Here is a 25405-nt window from a genome sequence, read left to right on the forward strand (position 1 = left end):
TGTGACAAATTACCTCAAAACTGGGAGGCTTAAAACAAAGCCTTATTATCTCCATTTCCCAACCAGTGCACCTTAGCTTTGTGCCTGTGGCTTGGAACCTCACGGTGCAGCCCAGGTGTCAGCAGGTTGGGGTCTCATGTGATGGCTTGACTGGGAAGGAATTCATTTACTTGTGGGCTGTTGGACTGAGGGTCCCAGTTCCCCACTGGTGGTTGGCAACATGGCTAGGCCTCTGCATAGGGCAACTTACAATATGGCCACTGATCTCCCTCAGTGAGGGAAAGAACATGTCCATGCTGAAATTTGTAGTCATTTTCAACCTGATCTCTAAAGTGACATCCTAGCACCTGCTTCTTGTTCAAAGCATAGAATACACAAGGACATGGATACCAGGATGTGGGTACACTGGGCCATGGTTTTCTTTTTATAGCTTTCTCAGTGAGGATGGGACCTGTCCCAGGCAGGAAAAGGGCATGATCAGCTTGCTAAGCTCTTGGTATGCCTCTTGAGAAGGGTTAGTTCCCCCAGCGATGCATGGCTCCTCTTCAGTGATCCCTGACATGCCTTCTGGGGCACACCCATGTCCCCAGTGGGCTGCTGTGGGGAGCTGCTAAAGTTTTGAGCTTCTGGTTCTGAACAACTCTTGTATGGGCTGCATAGGTTAGGAAGACCCCATCCCAGCAGCCTCCACAAAGAGGAAGCAGAACCTGGCCAGCATGCCATCTCCCAGAAGTGTGAATATTGCTCCTGTTTTTTGTGGACCCACCCTTTGCGTCTCTTCCCAAATCTTTAGGCCTCCCTCCATTTCTAGCCCTCCCAGAACTACAAATGATAATAGCTCCATATAAGATGAAGGCATTCCTTATTTATTTATTTAATGAATTAGGTTGTAAAGATGAGGTCTAGGAAGAGCTACTTTTGATCATTAGACTTTCTGGGATCAGGGATGTCTGACTCCTCCCCATTTCCATAAAACTCTCAGAGCTGAGGCCTCACCAGGGCCTCCACATTGAGCTGAAGTCTTTTTGCTGCAGAGAAAATGTGCCATAGAATTTGAGCAGTTGTAAAGATCCAATCATGGATCTTCATCATAAACTAAGCTTATTACTCTGTTCCCAGGATCTGGGGTAGCTTTCCCATCGCCTCCTTTCACACGCAGGACACCTCATTTGTAGTGAATTCTGGGCCATCCCCAGAATGTTGGCTTTAGATGCAGGAAGTCAGAGACTGAGCTGTGCAGTACTGAGGGGTCACACCTTAGCCTGTCTGTCTTGGGCTGGGCGTAGGATCTGAGCAGGATTGCTCAGGAGTCCTTTGTGGCTTGATTTTTAGCTGGCCAGCAGTAAACTCAGGAGAATGGGTCCCTCCCCATTCCTTCAAGCTTGAAGCCATTTGGGGTGAGCTTTCCCTGCTGTTTGCTTTTGAGATAATCTCTCTAGACACTTGCTTTCTGGAAACAGACAGAGAACCCCAGCCAGCACCTACATTGACAGCTTATCTCCTTCACCAGTCCAGCCTGCATTCCCCTTCTGCCAGTTGAGACCTTGTCTTTCGGGTCCTTATCGGCCTCTCCTGGGCCACCAGGTAGCCCACATTCCTCACATCAGCCACTGAAGTAGGCTGTACCCAGGAACATGGTCCAGGAGCAAAATCTAACCCAGGTGGTTCATAGCAAGGCAGGAAGCTGGTATTGTCAGAAGCATAGGGAGAAGAGGGGAGAGGAGGCATCATGTGGAAGCTGCTGGTGAAGGCAGAATTGAAGCTCCATGAAACCACTCAGGATCTTCTGGGGCGGAGAAGGGGGGTTGATCATTTCTTTCCAAAAGCAAAGTCTGCCACATCAGGGTAAGAGATAGCTGTGGGACCCTGTTACTATGGCAACTAGTTTTGAAATGATGGTTTGAGAGGTGGTTGTCCTATGGAGGTGTGGGTGTCACCCCTATTATGATGCCTACCCCCTGGGGTTCCCTGCCAGCAGGGTGCAGGGGGCCGATGGCTGCTTAGAAGTTGGTAGTAGAAGAGGTACCGGATCAACAGGCAGGTGGACACCTCAGTCCATCCCTAAATAATATTGGAAAAATCCTCTTGTCTGCCCTCCCTCCAAATTAGCATCTGCTAGGACAAAAAGTGATGCCTGTGTTCTGAGGTCCTCCATGTGTCACAACAAAGGAATCCCAGGGATGAGAAGAATGGGCAACTACCGGCTAATTGGGTGTGTGGGGTGCCCCAGAAGCTGTAGCTATGGAAACCCTGACAGGCCTTTGCGGGCCACACAACCCAATCCACCCCACAGTTCTTTTCTCTCTTTATAAGTACTGTCCCCACCGAGTTTTCCGTTTTCTTCACTGCTCACCCATGGATCTTTAAATGAGAAGCATGGACATAAACTGGCTCCCTGTGTGTTGGGGGACCCTACACCCTGGGCCAAGAGACTTCCTGCTCCTTGACCCCCCTGTCCTCAGCTTGAGCTGAATGACCCAGCCCTCAGTGTGCAAGCATTGCATTCCACCACCCCATCCCACACACGCCCCTCTCCCTGGCCATGGAAGATAGGCTAGAGGTACCTCTGTCTCTTCTTCGCGAGATGGAGCATTGCATCCACCAGTTCAGGCCATTCTTTGGGCAGGATGTGGCCTGACTTTCTCAGGGTTATTGTAGAGCCCACACTGGAACTGGAATGAGGAAGGCCAGGCAGTCTTTGCAGCCTGGGGAGGCCAGCAGGGTGAGCAGTGCCCTCTGCTGGTAAAAGGGCCCTATGGCTCCATGCCAGGCCTCCCCTGAGCTGAGTCTGCTCCCAGGAAGGACTGAAACAGGAGAAGGTCGGCCCCCTGGGGGTGGTTTGCTTTCCTTTTGAGAGCAGAGAGGGAGCCCTACCTCCGGCATTCTGGACCTCATGGTGTCAAGAAATGAACAAATGGGATCTCAGAAGGACAGTTGTACATGGAAGGAAGGTGGACAGTCCACAAAGGTAATCAGGAGGCCCTCCCTGTCCAAAAAAATAAAATTAAGAGGCAAATGCCTTAAGAAACTAACCTTAAAAACAAAATTAAGATTTCATCATTCCTATACTTGTCTTTATTATTAAAATGCAGGTGTGATTCATATGTGTCAGAGTAAACCAAAGTTGCCTTAGAAGTCTTCCCTCCCCATTCCATAGGCAAAAACAGCCTGTTATCAATGAGTCTAAGTAATATTTTATATCTTATAATAGTACACTATACATAGTGTATATTCAGAACACACTGACATAATTAATTTTTATCTTAATACAATATCACACAATGTAACAATGCACTACCTAGTATATTTCAATTGTAATTTAGGAAGGGTCGAGTAAGTATAGCATAGAACCTCTAGGTAGCTCTCTCCAGAGGCTCTGGCCACAGTTAGCCCTGGCTCCTTGGCTGCCAGTGGACATCACACTGCCTTGGACCTGCCAGTTGCCGTGTGTACATTTTCTTGTCAACTTAACTTTCAGTGGCCCTTGGGGAACTGGATCACCACCCCTACCAAACAGCCTTACAGATCTTTCCAAGATTCTGAATACTTCTGTGTGGCGTTCCATTTTAATCGTTCAAATAGAAACATCTTGGAATCATCAGCAAAGATGAGTCCTCTCCACCCCCCAGGATTTAAGATTGCTAATCCCTTTACCTTGCTCAACCAGCCTTGAGCTGTTCACGGCAGAGCGGGAAAGAGTGGGAGAACTGGCTAGGCAACCGTTAATCCACGTTCTTACGATTTCTCGTCTGAGAACACACAGCAGGAATACCAGGTGTCATTTTTGTGCCTCTTAATGTGAATGAAAGTTTGTTTATTTGCTTTTATCCCCTTCATTTCGCCTCTCTTATTAAAACCAATATATTTATTTTCAAGGCATATTTTGGAGACAAGTGCTTTTAAAACGTGTGAAAATTCTGAACAATCGAGCATCTCATTTTCTGTAGCATGTAAAGACCCACCCTTCATTTCCATCGCGACTCAAATAAAACAGCCAATTAGCAAAATTGTGAATTCTTTCAGCTTAAATCCTCTGTCCTTGATTATAGCTTTTAGCAAGTGAAAATATTTGGAATTTTTGAGCTTTGCATTTAGCACTAGGACATAGATTTGCATATGCCAACAACCCTAATCCAAAGCTGGAGTACCCGGCTTTGTTAGCCAGGGAAAAGGGCCTGGTAGTGGTCCTCCACTGTCGCGGTGAACTCCACGTGCTCAGAGGCTTGCTATGAATTCACTCGGTCTTCTTGGTGTGGTGTGTGTTCTGTGCTGGGGATGGAACCCAGGGCCTTGCGCATGTCTACCCTGAGCTCACCCCCATCCCACGAGATCTTTACTTTTAGTTTTTTGGTCTATTTTAAAGCCCGTAAGAATTTTTTGGTAAGAGTTAGATGGAAAGACTTAAAAAAAAAAAAAAACCCTACAATTCTTTAGTCTCATACCCAAATTCTAGAAAACTGTGAAGGTGGGAGGAGTCTGGCTTGGCCTAAATTACCAGCAATGTATTTCTGTAATCTGTACTACTCTAGTTGAGTTAGTATGATGACATGTTTTGATATGAAATTGTGGTATCTTTATTTTTCTAGTAAGAAGTCCTGTGACTGACTTGGAGCTTGCCATGATAGATGGTATAAGCTTAAATCACAAACACTTGTGAATTCTGAAGCTACCTGGCCTGGGGCTTTGGAAAAGAGTTGTGGACTGCTGTAAGCACAGCCAGTCTACATGTCTCCTGAATGTCGCCTCCTCTCCAAAGTGCCTATGTTGCATCAGCCCTGGGGGACAACAGAGGGTGGGGCTTGTGGGACAGATTGAGGACATGGGACCAGGTCATCCCAAGTTTGGGCTGTTGGGCATTCCTTGGGGCAAGGCAAGCTCCCTAGTCTTGCTGAATGGTGGATTGGCCCATCCCCAGGAAGCTGAGTGGTGCTTCCATGTGTATCTCAGGAACAGTCCTCTGGGTTACTTCTAGAACCTGGGCAGAGTGGGGAAGAGAGTCTGTGTACCTATTGAGTCTGAACCATATGCTCAACCTCCCACCCCCCTCCCCACCCAGCCCTCAAAAAAGCGAAAAAGACCCTACATTTGTAAAACCTCCTAAGGAAGTGAGCAAGGAACCATGGTACTTTTGTCCACTGTCTGTCTCACTCTAGGCTGCTCCAACAATAATGCCTTAAGTATTAAGTTTTGTTTGTTGGGTTATTTCCTCAGAGTTCTGAAGCTTAGGAAGTCCAAAATCCAGGTGTTGGCCAAGGTTCCACTTACTGTCTTGCAAATTCTACTATGCTGTGTCCTCACCTGAGAAATAGAAATGATTTACTCGTAAGGATGCTAATCTATTCATTACAGCGGAACCTCGTAAGTCACCCTGAGGCCTTCCAAAAAAATAATAAATGCTATCCCACTGGGAATTGGGCTCGGACATTCAAGAATTCAGCATTTATCATGGAAGGTGGGGGTGGGGGAACACAGACATTCCATTCATAGGAATCATTTAGAAAATTGGCTCTGGTAACTTCTCTTCTCTCAAATGGTCTTCCACAAAAGCTCCATTGCCTCCTTTAGAGTTTCAATGATTTTGTTATTAAGTTTGGACTTCTGGCTGCCGTCTCACCACCTACGAGGCCAGTGTTTCCTGATTCCTAGAACTTATTTTGGTTATGTTTGAAGGATCTACCCAGTCCCCTTTGCCAGAAAGCAATCTGCTGGGCATGCTTGACTTCTGAAGCCTATGGGATGGCTTCCGTGAAGTGTCATGAGCACCAGTGGCTTTCTCTGGGACCAGATGAGGTGTCATGGTGTCAGGACAGCTGTCCTTGGTGGGCCAGCATTCTCCATGCTCTGCTGTGCGCACGTACCCCAGCAGGCCCTTTGCCTCTTCTTCACCTGTGCTTGTTCCTCACCATGGCCCCTCTGGGTCTCTGTAGGCCATTGTAAAGCAGGCTTCCTGGAGTGTGTCCTGTCCTTGGAAGCCCCAGGCTGGGGAAGGTGGCACACCACACAACCAGTGCTGGTGTCTGGGCTGCAGGGAGCCCTGTCTGCTTGCATTGGATCTCTTCAAACAGTCAGGGTTTCAATCTGAGCCCCCTTCATGCTTAACAGTGAAAAGTATTCTGAAGACTCTGGGGGTTAGCTCAGAGCAATTTATCTTGCTTAACCACGATAATGCTAATTCATTAGACTATTGCATAACTTGGTCTTTATTAACATAATGTTTAAGTAGATTTTCTTAAAAGAATTGAAAGCTATCATCATGTTTAACTGGTTTGGGGAGAATTTTCATTTTGAAGGCACCACTGAAGGCAGGCACTTCTCTGGAAATCCCCCGGCTGTCTAATCTTTATGAAGACTAGAATAAAGAAACCAAGAGGATTTTGAAAACGAAATTTTAAGACTTAAATGGTGTTGGGTTTTTGTGCCATACAGCTGCATGGTGGCTTGGTCTGGGCAGGTGGCAACTGCCTGTTGGTGGCCATTTAGGAAAATTTGCCCAAATTTTACACCGTGTTAGAAAGGGGAATCTTTGCCGTTTCTGTTGCCCTTGACCCTGGATGTTTTTGTTCTGAGTTTGGTATCGGAGCAGGTGATTTTAAAATGCATTGTTCTTATTCTCCCTTTCCCTAAATCTCATGTTTCTCTTTGACACTATTATGCAAGAAATATCTTACTCCTGTAGCTTCTGGTAGTGACCAAGACTCAACATGTAGCTTTCTTTTTTGTTTGTTTTGTTTTTGCTTTTGAAACATGATCTTACTATGTATCACAGCTGGTTTTGAACTCACAATTCCACTGCCTCTGTCTCCAGGATGCTGAGTTTATAGGAGTATCCCACCAGGCTTGGCTTGGACTACAAAATAATTTTCTGGTCCAAGCATCTTTTTGATATATAATGCACCCATTTACCCAAGAGATCTGTTCCAAGACCCCCAGTGAATCCCTGATACCATAGGTGATACCTGCATGAAATATGTTAAATTTCACCTTTTCCCATAGAAGAAACACTTATGGCTTCTCTTTGGCACAAGCAAGTCACCAACATTGTTAAGTAAAGTAAACATTACTTGAACTCATGGCTTTCAGTACCACAAGAACTGATCAAGACAGCTACTCAGTGATTGGTGTATACAATGTGCTTACCCTGGACAAAGGGATATTTCGTGTCCCAGGTAGGATGTGCAGAATAGCACAAGATGTCATCATATCTACAGAACAGTGTGAAATTAAAAACCTATAAATTGTTTATTTCTGGAAGTTCCCATTCAGTGATTTCAGACTACAGGTGACCGAGTGTGATTGAAGTCATGGAAAGTGACAGTAGTCCTCTCATAGGACGTTGAATTTCCTGTCATATATTCTATCTTAGGCCACAACTCTCTAATCTGTGCTTGGGACTCCACCTAGAATTCCGTGTCTTTCTGTTTGAGGAGAAAAAAGGGTTTATTCTTGGTTCACTTCATGCCCCCTTCTTCCTCATCACTGAGGTTTACTCTTGTCAGCCAGAGGCCCACTGGTGGTACTGCTCTGCAGTGGGGAGGAATGAAGGCCCAGCCCCAGGGAGGCAGGCACACTACCCAGAGACCTGCTGCTCACAGCAACTGTAGGGCACAGGCCTGAGTCTCCAGGAGAGCTCATGTACGAGCAGGTGCTAGAACCCCGTCCCCCTCTGCAGCTCCAGCAGTCTCACAATTCAGTGAAAGTGGGATAGTGAAGCACATTCTTCCTTTCTTTCCTTATGTATACTTGTTGTTGAATAACTTGACTAGATGGTTTCAATAAATGATTACAAATTGTGTGGCTAGAAGACTGTGACCGATGAGTGAAGACTGGTTTAAAATAAAGGCCAAGGTTGGTTTTCATAGCAAGCCCAAAAAGACCGTGACGATGGAAGGGAGCCCAAAGCCAGGCTGGTGAGGTGCTAGTGTTATCAGTGTAGACACCAGCCAGAGGCCTCCATTCTGAGGAGGGCCTGTCACTGTCCCTAGAAAGATGGCTGTGTTAATTAAGTTTTCGTAAATAATTTTCTCCTTGGGAGGGCAAAGGAAGAAAATGTCACATTTCATAAATTCTTTTTTTTCGGTCACAAGCACAAAGTCTGTGCCAGAACCAGAGACTGGCAGCCCTGAAAGTCTATATTCACTGTCTGGCCTGACATGGAGGGCGGGGGAGTAGGGGCCTCAGCTGGGGTCTATGGAGAGGACTCCAGAAGGGTCCAGGAAAGCCAGGTATGGGAATCAGCTATTTCCTTTTTCAGTAGTAGAACACAAGCATTTGTGTAAGCTGGTGACTGTTCTTCCTTCTGATTGCATGATTGGGAGTCTGCTTATCAATTTTTCAGGAAGCCGTCTAATTACACAAATTAAAATTCAGAGGAAAGCAAAAAGAATGATTCCGCCTCACTTGGGGGCTGGGGGAGGAGGGTGCTTAGTTCGTGATGCCATCACTTTTCATCTCCATGGCTCTTCACAAAGATTAACTAGTTCTCTTATGGTGTGGATGAGGTGTGTAACCTGGAGTTTTGTTTTCACAGCAGAGTTAAGGAGTGGCCAGGTCACTCTGCAATGTGGACATCAGAGCTGCTGCCTGAGCATAGGAGTGGGGCTGGCCAAAGCTCTCTGATGGAATGTGCTCATGCAGACACACAACTGGCATCCATAGGTCCCCTCCATCTCATATCTACTTTGCCAAGAGTTAGGGACTCTCCTTGTGCATGGTTGCCTTTTACAAAGAGCCCAACTGCGAGTTCTACAAAATCCCACACACTGTAGGACAGTTCTCATCTCCTCACTGATCTCATGGTCACCCCAGGGTTTGGGGAACTTCCCAGTATTGGAAAGAGTTTGGCATCTGCTGGATGTTGTATTAATTATTTATGTGGTTGGAAATTGTGGTTTTTTTCCTCAGCACGCCCACCCCCACCCCTTTTTTTTTTAAATCACATAATTATTGCCATAAATCTTTAGGGTGCATTTTCAGCATTGTTGCTGGGAAATTAGCCATCAAGTACCAGGAACTTGCCCACCTTTTAATAGTCAGAACTGCACCCTTGATTGACCCTTAGCATTTTGCATAATTGATGACCATCCATCAGAATCTGTGCTATTAACCCTTGAGGCTCACTTTTGTGTCCTGTCCCTTCTTTGTCCTAGCTAAGCCAGCTGAATAACTGAAGGCAACCTTTTCTGTGTGGGAGCACATGTGTGAGTGTGTCATTGTTGATGACTTTAAGATAACACTGGTTTGGTTATAGTTTTGGAATAAAATGGAGACCAAAGAATGGGTCCCCAATGTTCTTCATGTGGTAACAGATGGGAAGAAGGTAGGCCCTGAAACAGTGAACCAAATTCTAGGTCACTGGGTATCCACTGATCTGGGACCTCATTGGTACATTGAGTGAGAACAGGTGTGGATTAGACCTTTCCCTACCTCCTCTCCTGGTCAAGCATCAAAAGGACACTGGGACAGGCCCAGCAGCCACTGCTCAACCCACTGCTAACCTTTTCTAGCACACAAAGCTGGGACCAAATGTAGCCCCCTCTGCATTTGAAGAAGGTTCTAGAAGATGCACGGGGAAACCTTGGTTAAGCTAGTGCTGTGACTTCCATCTCCACTCTCATGCAGTAGGGTGAGGGGCTTGTTGTGTTGAGCTGTGGCTTTGACTCCTGGCCCTCAGGTGGCTGTCGTGGAAAGCAGTTTTGTCAGGGTATGGCAGGAGGCCTGGAGAGAGCCTCTCATGTAGCCATGGTGAGTGTGTAGACAGCCATGTGGGATTGTTTGTCCTTTAAATAAAAGCAGCTCAAGCTACATACATGGGGTTGGGGAGGAATCAAAGACACTCTGCTGTGTACCCTTCACCTTGAGAACCCTGTGCTAAGGATGCAAGAACACTGGCACTGCCCCTCCCCTGCCCCGTCCCTGGGGTTCTATCACTTCAGGAACTTGGACCTGCTGCCCAGTGTTCCAGAACTGCCTGAACTTGCCCTGGCTCCGTTACACGTAACACCTCAGTGGCTCGAAGAAAGAAAGGGCAGGTTCAGCTAGGTTGCTTGGTCTTTGAGTGTAGAGTAGGATTTATGACAATCGAGCTTGGTCAGCTAGCTATTGGTGTTTATAGCCTGAAGTTAAGAGCAAGAGGCCTGGACGCTCTTTGCAGCTTTCAAAGATAACTGACAAATGTCTCCATGTTTGCTCACTTGCTTTGATACACTGTAGAAAGCAGGAGACTGTTAAGATGGAGAGCAAGCCCCATGTGCCCAGATGGCAGGTCCCCTCATAGAAAGTGGCAGTAAAGTCCTGACTGACCTGTTGGCCTGTGTCCTGGAGGTCTCCAAAGAGTAAGGATTCTTTTCTCCTTGTTTCAGGGTTCATAGTGGCGTAATGCACGCAGATTCCTGCGAGTTCCCCTAAGTTCTTAGAGGACTGCTTTGCCTTTTGAATCAGAGAGTTGCAAAGTTCGATAAAGAATGGCCCTTGTGGATAAGCACAAAGTCAAGCGACAGCGATTGGACAGAATTTGTGAAGGTAAGAGCCAGCGTGGTTGGCGGTTTTTAAAGAAAGACGCATGGCCCCTCAATCAAATCACCAAAGACCTGCTCACTTGAGTTGGCTGTGCCAGACTGTCCCATACCCCTGGTGCCAGGACCCCCTCCTCCCGCTCCACATCTTTCCACTGTCAGGCACCTTCTGTACCATGTCCTCAGCTACATTGAACCTGGCCGTCATGTAATAAGATAAGGCCTGGCTTCTGGGGTAGGGGTGGGGGCCAGGAGGAAAGTGGGGGGAGGGTGGTTGCCACGAGGCCCATTTCTTCCATACACCTAATATTATTTTGCATATGAAAGATGCTGTATATTAGGACCAGCTTGCTTTACTTCCTGAGGTTTCTGGGACTTTATCTGTTTTCAATTAAGATATTTATAACAATGAATTCCAAGATATTCCCGAGGAGCCTAGCATTGCTTCTTGTGATATATTCAAGTCCCTGGTATCTTTGAAAATGTCTGGAAGTGTTTTATTCATGAAAGGGAAAAATAAACACAATTAAGATCTAATGGAAACCTGGGGACAAAACTCTGAAATGTTGACTAAATACCATCCTCTTCTAATTAGTGAGTGGCAAGGAACCCAGAGCCAGTGGCTGGGGGTTCTGGGTACCTTCCATGCAGATTTTATTGCAAAGGAAACTGAGTGGGCTCAGCAGCCCTGCCAACCCCCACGTCAGCTAGGGCAGGAACAACACACCTTCCATGTCTTTCCCTGCAGCCACCCATATGGAATTGTTTGTCCTTTAAATAGACGTAGCTCAAACCACATGGGGCGGCGACGTCAAAGACATTCGGCTATGTACCCCACACTTTTTGAGAGCTCTGTAGTAAGGACGCAGAGGCATTGATGGTCCCCCATGTCTCTGGGATTCTCTTTCATTTAAGGAACTTGGCATTTAAGGGTTGTTTTTTTTTGTTTTTGTTTTTGTTTTTTTTTAATATTCAAAGTTTTCTGAAACATCCAGACTGTATTTATCAGGGGATAACATCTGCTTTCTTTCTATAGAGGTCTGGATATACATGTATATGTGCAGGGGAGGTGGTGGTGAGTGGATGAATTTGTTCCAGAACCATCTGAAAAAGTTTGTAGATACAGTGGTTTTTCTCTTGGTATCTATAGCGTGTGTCTCCTCTTAGGGATGTTTTTCTACATAACCACAATAGCATAATCACCCCCAAGGAATTTCAAGTTCATTGCAGTGCTGTCTGATACAGACTGCATGTTCACATTGCCCCCACACATCTGTTTTTAGCTATTTTGGTTTTTTATGTCTGTTTGCCTATGTCAGAACCCGTCAAGGGTTGCATTTTGCATTTGGCTGTCATGTCTCCTCGGTCTAAAGAGAGTCTCGGATGATACCCTGGCGTTTTAGACTTCACAAGGCATTGATGTAGTGGAAGATTCAGAAGCAGTTGATTGTAGGGGGTTAAAATTGACTTTGGTCTTGCAGTGACTTGCATTGGGTTTACCAAGTTCTCTCCTCCAGAATGCATTTGTGGATCAAGGTTAATGTCATGAAAGCCTATAAGCAGATACCACTCCTCCACCCAGCTATTTATTCTGCCCCAGGTATCACATCATATTCAAGAATGAGAGTGACGAGTTTCCATGGTTGGATAAACTCGACTTGGACGAAGCCATTGTTCATGCTCTCAGATGCTCTGCCAAGCATGGGTCACCAACCCTCCCACCCATTTCTACATCTGTGACATGGGATTTGCAGCCAATTTTAATAAGGCATGGTATTCCTAGAATCAGTAACATTGGTGTTTTTTAGCAAGCTTTTTGTTTTGTTTTGTTTTTTGGTGGCACTGAGGTTTAAACTAAGGGCCTTGAGCCACTGTACCAGCCCAAGTCGTTTTTTTTTTTAATTTCTTGGTAACCACTGACAGCAAATTTGAGCTGAAATTATGTTACTCTTCTATCGTCCTGCTCATCTGGTGTTTGGTTAGGTCACGGCTGCTCCAAGGTGCTTCACTGGTGCTCCTCCCATGTGGGAGCCGATAGTGCTGTGACATCTTTCAGAGGTCTGGAGGTGGTGCCCATTTCACAAGTGCTGCCAGCAAGGCCCTGGACAGCTGGCAATTTGTGCCCCTGAAAGCAGTGCTGTTCTCTCTTTGGCCTTTCCTTCAGATCAGCTCTGTGGATATAGCTATTTGTTCTGCCTAAAGGCCTCCCATAACTAAATGCATGTGTGTGCACACACAGACACACGCTCACAGCTTTGGATTCTCTTCAGTCTCTGTTCTGTCAATCCTGTGTCACCCGTAAGAATATCACGGTGGCTGTCCAGAGAGCCTGTCCAGTGGTTCTGCCTTTGTCCATAGCCTGTACCGCACCACAAAGATACTTCCTATGTTCCTTGGAAATGTTTTTAAAACAATTGACTAAGTGCATGAAGCCATCCTAAGCTTTCCCAGGCTAATAGGACCTTTGCCTTTCTGTAACTGGTTTCTGGAAAGCGAAACTCCTTAGAATTCCCTGTCCCGCCTGCTGTACATCCCTTAGTGCAAAACCCTGGACATGGGTGCCAAGCCTCTCCCATTTCTACCTGAGCCAGTCTGGAGAAATCTAAACATCATTCTTGCACGGATACTTCCTCCAGAACTTTCTGCTGTCCCCTCTCTCATACAACATTGATTTCCCAGGCCCTTTGAAGAGCTCCTGGCTGTTCTCCTCTGTGGCCTCTGGATAAAAGCAAGGAAAGATGGTGTGAAGCTTCATCACTCTATACATCCAGAATCCAGTGTGGGGCTTAACCTCACCCCCCTCAGTGGGGTGTGGGAGATAGATGGGACACTGTTCTGAAGTGAAGTCTTTGGGACGTCTGCTGGAATAATGAGTAATCTTTTAAAAGCTGACTCCAAAACCAAATTTCAACTTTTCCTTTTTTTAAAGCAGCCCTTTTATTTTGACTTGTTCTCTGTCTTTCTTGATGCCCACTATCAAACAGTCCTGGCATTTTGCAGTGTAAGAATAAATTATAGAATGCCCTTGAATAGCCTAGGCTGGCCAGACCCACATCACGGGCTTCTCTGGCTGACGGATGATTTCGGTGTTGGTGTCCCCTCCCTTTAGTTTGCTGGCATAATCGACACATCAGCCAGAGAGTTTGAATACCTTCTTGGGTCATGCTAGCACTGGTTTGGCCACAAATACTTATTGACCAGAGACTCCACCTTGCAAAAGTTTAACCCAGGGAATTAGTTTCCACAATCCTGGGCATGAGGAACTGTACCACACCTCAGTGGCTCTGCTGATGACTATTTTGGTTTCTTGAGAGAGGCTATAATATATTGTTATATATCCCAAGCCGACCACAAGTTCGTTATCCTCCTGCCTCAGCCTCCCAAGTGCTCCACCATGCCTGGTAATGTTACGTTGTTTTGTTCGTGATGCTGAGGATCAAACCCAGGGCTTCGTGCATACTAGCAAACACTCTGCCATTTAGCCCTGTCATGTTCCCTACCTTTGCTGATGGTTTTTGTTATACCATATTAATGAGAGTTATGGTGGAGTCAGTCACAAAACACCATCCTTTCCTGTGGCTGTTGAGGGTGCAGTTGGGGCGGTGGGGGGAGTGGATAGTAGATATTTCATTTTACTTCATTTTGTTCAAATGTCTTAGAAATATGGAAAGGGGGGGGAAACGGTTTCAAAGATGTTACTAGCTGAGCTATAGTAAGTCCTCTTTATGAAGTAACTCATTCCTGGTGTGGCGTGGTGAAGAAGTGATATGCATGGTGATAAACATTTCTTACTTCTAGAATGAGCTCGTGAGCACAGAATAAATTGAGGGATGAAGGATGGCTGTTCTATGTCAACTGTCAAGAGAAGTCACAAAGAAAGAGCTTCGGCGATGGCAGTGGGAGCAAACTTTTGCTTTCTTTCATGGAAAGTGTTCTGAGCTCTTAATGGGTTCAGCATCAGAACACTCCCTGGGAAAGTGCACTGGTGGTCCCAGGTAGACCAAGGGTCAGAGGGGCTGACTCAGTCATCACTGGGTGATGGATCTTCCAACACCTGTCCATCAGAGCCCACTTGGAAGAATGGTTTTTCCTCCCTGTAGGAGGATTGGAGTCCACAGACTTTGGCCAGCCTTTTTTGTTTCATTACATTGTTTTTAGCTGGATGCTTTTGTTTGGGGTAGCTGTTTTGTTTCACCTATCTTTTTGGACTACATTACACAGTTACTAGTTGTTAGGTTTCTAAAGGACTTTGTATGGAAGCCTGCTGTCTATAGGTACTTCTTCTGATCATTCCCATTCAATCTTTTTCAAGCTCCCCAAAGTCGATTTTTAAAATGGGATTTATAATGTTGCTATACATTTTAATTATATGTTGGGATCAGGCAGTTATGCACATTTCCAGTAATTAAGTGATTATCTATAATTACATAAGCCGTGTAAATATACAATAGTCAACTAGACATGGCTGAAAACTCCATAGTACAAATGAATATTCTGAGACAATGTTCTGCTAACATAAAGGCAGGGAAGCCACCATACATAGGAATGCAACCATTTGCAAGTGGTAAGAGTTGCCTGTTTTGCCTTATCTGGGGATAGTTTTCAGATGAACTGGAGCAGTGCCCTCCCCTAAGGAACACCCACCCTGTTCTTCCATTGGCACCTGGGGACTGGGCTCATTCACAGTGTTGCCCACACTAGTCATCCCCTCCCTTCTACAGCTAAGAATCAGGCTCATGTTTGAAGTGTCTGCTCATCGTTTGTCAGGTGCAAAGGTAAGCTTCCTTTTGCACTTGGCTGTTTGCTGATGGGCAGACTTCTTTGCTCACCAGGTCTCTCAAAGCAATGTGTTAATACCACTTAGGTTTTGCTCTGGGGCTCCAGAATAGGCTCAGGGATGTGTGGTGAATTGATATCAGGGCCTGAGGTTGGGAGTGCATTGCAGTCTTCTCTCTGCCGTCTTAAACCACCACCACCCTGCTCAGCCCCCAGTCACGCTGTCACCCTCTTCTCGGCCGGGCCTTTTCTCCATTGCTATTTGGGCTCAGAGCTCCCGCAAGCACCCCAGAGCCACTGAGCTTCTCTCCCCAGCCTGCTTTATACATAGTGCCTTTCCTCTTTGTTGCATTTGATGAGCAAATATCTGTTTTCCTTGGAGGAACCAATACACCGAGTATAGTCTCCTTGGTTACAGTAGGTCTGGGAGCAGCTGTAGACCTGCAGCAGTGCATCCCACAAATGTAGAGAATGTTCCTGAGCTCAGGTATGTCCTCAACCTAATAACAAGTATTTGGGGTGAACCAGTATCCCAAGATATATTTGTCTGCCAGCTTCTTGTTCTTTCCTTGGTTCAGAACCTTGAAGTATTTAAGTATACACTGAGACTTCTATTGTTGATTGGCTTATATCAGGTTCATCAGACCATTATTTGACGTGTCCTGAACAATGATTTGCTCCCTCTCTGGCTGTGGCTCTTCCTCCATCTCCGGAGAGGTGTCATGTGCCATTCTGACATTCTGGTTCTCCAAGTCCAGCAAGAACTTGGATGAATACCCAGAGCTGGGCTGTGAAGAGGTTGGGAGCAGGAGAGAGCATCCCGTGTGCTGATAATATGCACTTAGGCACAGTGGGTTTCCATGCTTCTTGTCCTTCTGCCCATGTGTCTCACTCACCTGAGGGTCTGGCTGCAATGCTGTATGTGCTAAGAGGGTCCAGCACAGGGTCTTACCCTTCTCGTTGGCACCTGAAGTGGGGGAGTGGACATTTGTCCCTATATGTCCTGAAGAAGGTGTTTGTAGCCATCAGAGCTCCATGCTGATGCTCTTTCATTATGCTACGTGTCTGAGGTCACTGTCGGGCAGCTTCAGATTGAAGAAAGAAGTTCTGAGCTGCTTGTGCAGATTCAGATGCTAAGTGGTCCTGGGGTGGAGCTTCTGTGTACATGTCTGTCATTTTCCCCTATCACACTGCATCCTCCTGCGGGCAGGACCCGTCCATCCCCATTGATCTTCTGCTCCTGATGGTGGCATGCTTGGTAAGTTCATTTACATCCCCTGGTGAAATAAAATTTGAGGGTGTGTGGAGGAAGGTCACTTTACATCATAGGGATGGTCTCCTGTTGGAGGACTTGGTGCTGAAACTCTAGCCTGTCTCTGCAGCTAGATGCCCGGGGTTGATTCTGTGGGGATTTCCTTACCTCCATAGAATAGCAGACTTTGACTATCGACAGCGACAGGCTGAACTGAGAAAGCCTCCTGGTTGAGGGCTGAGCTGGACCTCGGTCAATGGAGATGATAGTCGCAAAACAAACCAAACAGAGGAAAGAAGAGGCTGTGGAATATCTGGAGCCCAGGTCAGAGGAGGAGACATGAAACAGTGGGGTGTGTTGAGTAAAGGGTGGCGGGGTGGAGGGGAGGGGGTCAGGTGCCCAACATGTAGAAGAGTTAGCATGGAGGTATTCTCAGGGAAGGGGGAGGAGCTTCATTGGACACCCACTGTGAGGTAGATTGGTGAGGCTGACCTGTGCTTTCGGGACCTACAGCAGCCATTCCAGGTGAGTGAGGTTCAGTGAGGGCTAGCCAATGCTGCAGGTGTCAATCAAGTCGAATTTCTACAGCACGGTTCTCACGCCCAGAAGTAGGGTCCGCAGCCGTGCGCAAGCCTTCATTTTAACATAAAATGGCTAAATACTGGGTTACAGGAGGTCTGGGACAGGGTCCCAGCCAGAGTGACAATAACAAAACCAACAAGAAAAGAAAGGGCTGGGGGTGTGGAATGGTAGGAGTGCTTGCCTAGAGGCCCCGGGTTCCATCCAGCCAAGAAAAGGGGGGAAAATCCACCAGACTTACTATGACTATTTTACCAGTGCAACTGAGGTCCCTCACTTTTCAGTTACATTAGCTAAGTCACTTTGATGGGTGACATTGGGAAGATAGAAGAATAGGACGCTTTTTTTTCTTTTAAAGGCAGAAAGCTGTTTTAAAATGCAAACTCCAGAACACTTGTCAGAAACACAAGGGAGAAGAAATTACTATGGCCTGTGCACATTGAAAAGTAGGAAGTGGGTATGTCACGAGTCTATTTTTGGCCCTGTCTCGGCCGGAAAACAGTGTGTAACCCACTAACCTCAGCAGCATCCTTGGGGAGACACCAGCTGCGGGAGGTGGAGGCCCAGGCTTGACTTCATCCTGGTATTGGGCAAGCGTACGAAAGCCTCCCTGGGGAGGTTCTCATTTCCGCCTTCACTTTCAGAGCTGCCTTGGTCTCATGACCAAGAAGTTGGAGGAGGACCAGGGAATAATGTCCTTCACCATGGAGAAGGTGGTTCCACACAGTGCTGCAGGTTTTGGCTACCTCCTGGGGACATGCTCTCCCCCGATGCACACAGGGAACAACTTTTTCCTGGGACAGGCAGCTGGGCCAAGGGACTATCACATTAGCTCAGCTTTGCTTTGATTGGTGGATTCTGCCTGATCTCTCTGCTTTGTTTTAAGCAGTTAGACCCTCAGAGGATCCCTCCATCCTCATGATTCCAATCAGACATGAAAGGCTTGTTGGGGATTTGTCTGGAGACTACTCCTTTGGGTGGGGGATTGGTTGGTCCCCATACTTGCTGCTTCTCCCCTCTTTTTTGGAACTGTCTGGCTCCTTCTCTGTATTCTCTCCAATTGTGAATCTATGCCTTGTGTTGCACAGGAAATTCAAGAACAAGTTCTGAGAAGACATTGCTTCTATTGCTGAGGTAACCTTTTGGTCTCTTCTTCACAATTAGCTTTTCTTTGGATGTCTTTTGTCTGAAAAAAAAGTTTGGGTTGTCTTTCTTAATTTTCCAAAGCTTATTATATACTTTATATAATTTCCTTTAGAGAGGGTATTTGCGGGATTCTGAAGTTCAAGTTCATGAGACTTGTTATTCTTTCAGAAATTGAAAGAATCGTCTTTTTTTCAACCAGATGAGCTTTGTCAGAAAAGCAGCCCTTTCTGAGAGACTGCAAAGTGTTTAATAAACCTTCCAGTGTTTAGAATTGTGAGAGCTCAGGTACAGGTGTGCTGTGTCTGCCTATCAAAGAAAGCATCTGCCTTAATACTTGGTTTAAGTGCAGAGGTAAGGCTGCATGAGTTTGGGTGGCTTCCAAGTGCAACTGGCTGGGAGTTGATGGGACTGGAATCCAGACCTCTGGTTCCACAGCAGAGGTGACACCACCTTGGAGCTTGTCCTCCACTGTGATCTGTACCACCAGCACATCCCATCACCATCACCACCGTGGTCTCGCCGTCACACCATCTCAGTCATCTGTGAAACAGTGTAGGTTTCTTGTGAGCTACTCGTTATCAGTCTTCTCTGTAGTCCTGTTTGGATTTTAGAACTTGGACTTAACACTCTATGGCAGTAACTGGTGAGGCACCAAGAGCTACTCCTATGAAAAGACACGGCACAGGGTTGCTGCAGACAGCTCCCTGAGTTAACCCAGTTATCTGAAAAGACCTGTCTGCACCCTGAGTGGGGACACGTGAGGCTAACACCAAACCATGTCATGTTCTTCATCGCAAGAAGAAAGAAAAGGAAACAGCAGATGGTTTAATAAGCACTGGGCAGTTGCCATCTGTCATTTGAAGGCTGGGGTCCCAGCTGGCTTTGTCAGAAGCATAGCATGTCCCCATGTGAATTCCTTTCTGATGTTCATGGGACACACCTAATTCCTTTAGGTTTGATCAGGTTCGCAGAAATATCAGAATTATTTTGTTAAATCAATTTCCCTTTTCTAGCCCCCGAAGGGCAGAGCCAGCCCGGTTTGGGAGCTCTTTGCCAAGACCTAAGTGGTTTGTCCAGCTTTGCCACCTCCAGGTCCTGTGACCTTGGGCTAGACCCCCCACCCTGCATTCCACAGCCTCTGATGTGATGACATCCACAGGCACTGTTTCCAGGTTAATTTAGAGCAGCAGTTGCAGAAAACATATCATTCAGGGCCACATGCACAGTGGATATTCCACAACTGGGAGTGATAGTTAGTGGCTGTCAACTTATTTTGGAGCCCCTGCTGAAGGGCAAGTCATGGCTATGGCTGTCATCTTGCCTGGCCAGCCATATTCTTTGGCAAGCATTGGGAGAAGCAGTGGCTTCAGTGAGGTGGAATCCACCCCGTCCCACAGTGGCTGCCTACAGTGTCCCTCATCCAGAAATCTCAATATTGGAAGAGAAAGAGGGAGGTGACAAGGCAGACTGGGATGAGCTGGATAATTTACCGGGTTAGTGTTGTCCTAGGGTGTGATGTGTCCTGCTGGTGACAACAGGTGTGCCCCTTCACTGACCTGTCTGCTTGTCCTCATTCCTGGAAGGGTTAATTCCTAGAAGGGTTAACAGCAAGGCCTCTCTTTTTTTTGGATGGGAAGAAGTACTGCCCTGTTTCTGAATGATGTTAAGAAGAGAAATCCTACGATCCCTTAGTGTTGGGGACCATCTGCTGTAACCGAATAGGCTGGTGTCTGTTTAGTTCTGAGCTTTGTAACATCTTCATGTCCTTTTTGATGTGTCCTGTCAGTGAGCCTGTCCTCAGGCTGTCGGGGGAGTCATGTAAATACTGGCATGTGTAAAGCCTGGCCTGTTTCCTCCATCTTCCCCACCCATTCCTCTCTGCCCATGATTGAGAATGTACCAGCAGGGAGATTACAGAAATTGGCACCAGAAGGCTTATTTTATTCAATGTTTTTCAGTGTGATTTCCTTTTTTCTCTCTTTCCACCCCCTTCATGCATCTTAGGAGATGGGGGTTTGGGAAACAATTTTGGCCTCTTTGTCACCTAGCAGGGCATTTTCCACATAACTTGGCGTTTGGGTCAGAAACGGGGGCTATGGCAGTTGTGTGATAGACTGTGGTCTTTGGTGTCATGTGAGCCATCTCTGTGGTATGGGGGTCAGTTCCTCAAGCTAGTTGCTCACCAGTCCAGCAGGGGTCACAGCAGATCTGGCTTTGGTTGGGGGCGGGTAACACTCCTGGGGAGTATGGACACGTAACACAGCTTGTCCCTGTATTGTTGAGAGCACAGGGTGGGTGGAGTGAAATAGAGAGGCATTGCCGTGTGCCTACAGTTCCTGAAAATAGAATAATGGCTACTTTCCCACCTACAGTAAATCACCCTATTTCTCAAATTGTTGTTGGGGTTTTTTTCTTTGTTTTATTTTTTCTTTTTCTTTTTTTTTAAGTGACTTATATTTTCCTTTAGTTGAAAATTCCGGTTAAATCTTATGTTGGGAAATGACAGTGAAGGCTCTGCATTCTTACATTTACTGGCTGAGATATGTGTATTGTATCAGTTAAACCTTTTAACCATAGGCGGTGGGTCACACCTAAAATTCCAGCTACTTGGAGGTGAAGGTGGGAGGATCACGGTCCAAGGCTGGGACGTAATTCATTTGGCAGAGTACTAACCAAACGTGAGGCCCTAGTTCCAACCCCAGTTCCAACCACCCCACCCCACCCCCAGACTTGTGTGTGTGTGTGTGTGTGTGTGTGTGTGTGTGTGTGGCTTCTTGACCACCACTTTTTGTTGTGAATCCCCTGGCACAGAGGCCACAATGAGGTCACAGGTAAGTGTGCACTGGCCTTGGCCTCTCCTGTCCATTCACAGCTGCTTCCTGGTTTGGCTTCCTCACAGTGGGGCTCGGTCCCTATCCTCCTCCTCATCTGACCTCTGCGGCTGTCTTAAAATGATGAATTCCAGGTTACACATGCACTTGTTTTTCCCTGGTGCCATGAAATAATCTGTTTTATGATCATTAGGTAAAGAACGTATTTGTACTTGAGCAGTGTAACCCATTTGATTTGTATCCAATGTGGCAGAGCACCAGCCTGCAGACTTGGCCTCCTTCTCTGAGCACCCTGCATTCTAGAATCCTCTGTGAGACTTTGCTGTCCACCCACACTTGGTTTGATCTGAGCTGTACGTGTTGGATTAATGCTTCATCAGGGGGCATTAAGGTTGGAATGACATCCGAGCAGTCTTATTTGGCTTCTGTGGCTTTCAAGCAATAGAGGCGATGCCGGGGGAGCACACCTGGGAGGGAAGAGGGAGTCAGACTTGTCCTAAAAGCACCCTAGCGAGGGAGCGGGAGAGGGATCAGCTGGAGGTGAAGTGTGGGATAATTCCCAGCTGCAGGTTGGGAGGCCTGGCTGGAGCACGCAGCCAGTTTCATCAGTCTAACGAGATGTCACATGGAACAAAAGCTTTAGGGGTTTTATTTAGCTTCTAATCCACACGCTGAGAGAGCCGAGGTCCATGTGAGCACAGCAGCCGGGAAGGGGCCACGGCAGGCTTGAGCACAGCCTCATTTATTGGCTGGAGCCATGCAGGACAGACCTCTCAGGCCACCGTTGGGGAGTGAGGCAAAGTTACCATGCGGCTGCTGTCTTGCCTACTAAAGTTTCAGAGGATTAATAATTGAGGCTGTACTTTGAAACAGAAACCCCCAGTCGGTTGTTGCTGCCGCCTCGGAAGGGCTTGCGTGCAGCCAGGTCTGGTTTTGATGTTTGCAACTGAAGATTCATAAAGAACGGCCTCTCCCTGCTTCGACTGCAGCCATTCGTTCTGCCAATGCCGGTTCCCAGCAGGCACGTCAATATTGGCCGTTCTCAGAGCTGGGATGCTGCTGGCTGGTACGAGGGCCCTTGGGAGAATGCCGAGACTCTGCGTCATCTGGGGAGGAGAAGCTCTCTGACATATGGCCCTGGAGAGGGGACCTGGTGTGAGCCACAAAGCCATCGAGCTGAGGACACTGTCTTCCTTGGGGCCACCCAGCCCTACCTGTACCATCGGGAGGCCTTTTGTAACTCTCCGGACTCAAGGAAGGGCTCTGTGCCTGACTTCACCTTCTACGACAGCAGACGGGCGGTGATGTCTGGTCGAAGCACCCTCCTGCCACAGGACTACTATGGTGACCCATCCAGAGGCACCAGGGTGCCTAAGGAGCCTCCCTACTATCGGGACCCAGGAGTCAGCCGGCCATCGTCCAGCTACGGTGTGCTTGGCAGCCGAGTGCCATGGGAGCAGGTACAAGGCCAATTGCCTGCTCCGCCGGACTCCAACCATCTGTACCGAGATGCTGGGGGTAAAATGGTCCCTCAGGGGTCACGAACACAGAGTAGGGCCTCATCTCCTGGACGATATGGAAGGGAACTGCCAGATTCCAAGTTTGGGGCAGAGGCACCCACCTACACCCCCACCCAGGTGTACAGCGACGTCAGCGAAAGACCTGGTGATTCTGCCCTTGCAAGACAGGTGGCTCCAACCTGCCTGGTTGTGGACCCTGGCCCAGCATCTGAGAGCAGCACAGGAGTAGCCTCAGGTACCCTAAATCGAGGCTATGGGCCTTCAAGGGAAAGCGCCCCCCCTAAGATGGCTTATGAGAATTTTGAAGCTGACCTGTGCACATTCCAAGGACCTCCTGCTGGCAAGAGAAACGTGCTTCCTGAGTTCCTGGCCCTGCTGCGGACAGAGGGAGTGGCAGAGACCACGCTGGCAGCCCTGCTGCAGCAAGGCTTTGACTCCCTGGCTGTCCTTGCCACCCTGGAGGATGCAGACATCAAGTCTGTCGCACCTAACCTGGGTCAGGCCCGAGTCTTGAGCCGCCTGGCCAGCAGCTGCAGGACCGAGATGCAGCTTCGGAGACAGGACCGAACAGGCCCCCCGCCCCCACCCCCACGCACACGGTCCAGTAGCTTCAGCCAACGAAGTGACCTGCTGCCTGGTGACTTGGGTGCCACAGCCCTGCATCCCCAGCCTGCAGGACCCCTGCATAAGCCATCCCCCCATCCTGGAGGTCTAGCTCGGCGCCCATCCAGTGCACCTTCCCAGCACCTCTTAGAGACCGCAGCCACGTATCCGGCCCCTGGAGTGGGCGCCCAAGCCCACCACGTTCCCTCCAACTCTGGACATAGCTCTCCTACTCCCTGTGCCCTGACAGTGAGGCTGGGCTCCTCGTACCCCCCGCAGGCTGGGATGGCCTTGACTAACCCAGGCCCTAGGACGGCCTACTCCACCTCGTACACGGTGCCCATGGAACTGCTGAAGCGGGAGCGCAGTGCAGCCGCCTCTCCGCTGCCCAGCCCGCACGGCAGCCCCCAGCTCCTGCGGAAGCCTGGTGTCCCCACGGAGCCATCCACCCTGGCCCTGGCCAGCCAAAGCCTCCACACACCTCACTCACCGTACCAGAAGGTGGCCCGGCGGACAGGTGCTCCCATCCTCGTGTCCACCATGCTCACAACAGAACCAAGTAACATGCCCTGGCCGGGAGTCAAGGGGACTGGGGAGGGTGCGGGCATTTGAGATGGGGTGGTAGGTCCCCCCTGGCCACGCTTGGAGAGTGCACACATGCCTCCTATTAAGCCAGAAGGCCAGGGCACTGGGGCTGGCTCCTGGGCTAGCTCCTGGACACAGGTTCTCCTGGGTTCAGCAGATTTGAGTGTCAGCCTGACCGCCAGCCTAGCTTCCTCTTCCCTCCCCTAGTTGAACCCAAGCTGATTTGCAGATTTCCCTTTACAATAGTGAAACGTAGCTGTTCTCAGCTACATTCAGAAGTCATTCAGAAGAGACTGTCCCTTTCGTCACCCGAGGGCTGCTGGTTCTCCGACTCACGTTGGGTAGCTTTGGAGAAGGCAGGAGTGTTTGATCAAAAGCCTCCTGTAACAGTGTCGTGCGTGTGCCTCGCAGCGTGGGAACCTCTGCAGGCTCGCACACAGTATCAAAGGCAGCGATTACCCACCGTGGAGATGAAAATGTGTGTGTTTCCACACTTGTGGGTTAAACAAAGCAAAATGTTGAAATCCCTTAGAACTCCCTGTTTCAAAAACAGTTTTAGTCTCTCACTTTGGAAATACAGTTGGGAATTCTGCTTGCTTGTAAGGAAGAATGTATTTCCAAGTTGAGGAAAAGGAGAACGACGCTAGGTGGTTTCCTTCAAAGCACGAGCCAAGTATGAGTCATTGTCTGTCTTTCACTAGCCGTTGTGCTTAAAACTTCTAGCCTGGCATCCCCAGAACAGTTAGAATTTTTATTTTGACTCTAGAATCTTGACTGAAAGTTGAAAATGTGCTTACCAGTTTTCTTTCTTCCCCCTTTGCCTCCCAACATAGTTTTGAAAACAAATCCTTTTTAATTGCAGTATTTTTCTGACTGTCTGGCACTAGGGAGTGAGGGTAATGGGGGGAAAAATAAGAGGTACCTTTCTGACTTTACCCCCCAAACTGCCGTGCTACCGTCTCAAGAGCTGGCTCTGGCAGGATGAAGTTTTCTACAGGAGTGGCAGAGCCTCCGGTGACTGTCATGGCCACTGATGCTTCACAGAGTTGAGCTCCAGGCACTTTATTTTTCCAACAAGAGATCGATTTGCTGCCTGAATATTTTTCCGTTTTCTCTTGCTAGTGATTCTGGTTTTGTGTCGTGAATTTTTTAAGAAGTCTGATCTTGTACTTTCTTAGACTTTTTGAAATCAATGTGTGCGGAGAGGGAAGTCAGATAATTTTTCTGAGGGCCCATGCCTTCCCTCTCACAGTCAAACATTCTTTCTTTGCAACCAACTAATTTGCATGGCGATGACATTTGTTGCTCCAGTAATTTCATCTGATAATGGCTGGGCTTGCAAAGCGGATCTGAAAACATATTCCTTAATTATGTGTTGCTAAGCAACGGGAGGGTTTGGTCATAATCACAGAAAGATTATCTCCTCATTGAAGTCGTGGAAAGGTTTTGCTGAAGGAGGACCTGCAAAATTGTCTTATTCCCTCCCCCACCACACACACACCTTTCTGTTTATCTTGCATTGCCTTCTACAAAAATATTCCCTGTTATTTGGGTATGGGGTGAGGGATATTATCTAAGTGTGACTGTTAACACAGTGTTTTG

General features: G+C 47.7%; 1 protein-coding gene across 16 annotated transcripts in view; it reads left to right on the top strand.

The window, feature by feature from the left end:
* The window catches only part of Ctbp2 (C-terminal binding protein 2), a 148410-nt gene that overhangs the window by 98064 nt on the left and 24941 nt on the right, over nucleotides 1–25405 (top strand). For 11 of the 16 annotated variants that reach the window (XM_074078102.1, XM_074078105.1, XM_074078109.1 and 8 more), the window contains one exon: nucleotides 10359–10518. The exons of 4 other annotated variants lie outside the window; for them this stretch is intronic. In XM_074078102.1, the coding sequence (XP_073934203.1) occupies nucleotides 10461–10518 (58 nt within the window). In that variant the 5' untranslated portion in view covers nucleotides 10359–10460. Of the gene's footprint in view, nucleotides 1–10358; nucleotides 10519–16994; nucleotides 23778–25405 lie in introns of those variants that run through there. One more of the 16 variants, XM_020157873.2, reaches the window with a different exon arrangement.

This window comes from Castor canadensis, chromosome 7, assembly GCF_047511655.1.
Source record: "Castor canadensis chromosome 7, mCasCan1.hap1v2, whole genome shotgun sequence".
Classification (NCBI taxonomy): domain Eukaryota; kingdom Metazoa; phylum Chordata; class Mammalia; order Rodentia; family Castoridae; genus Castor; species Castor canadensis.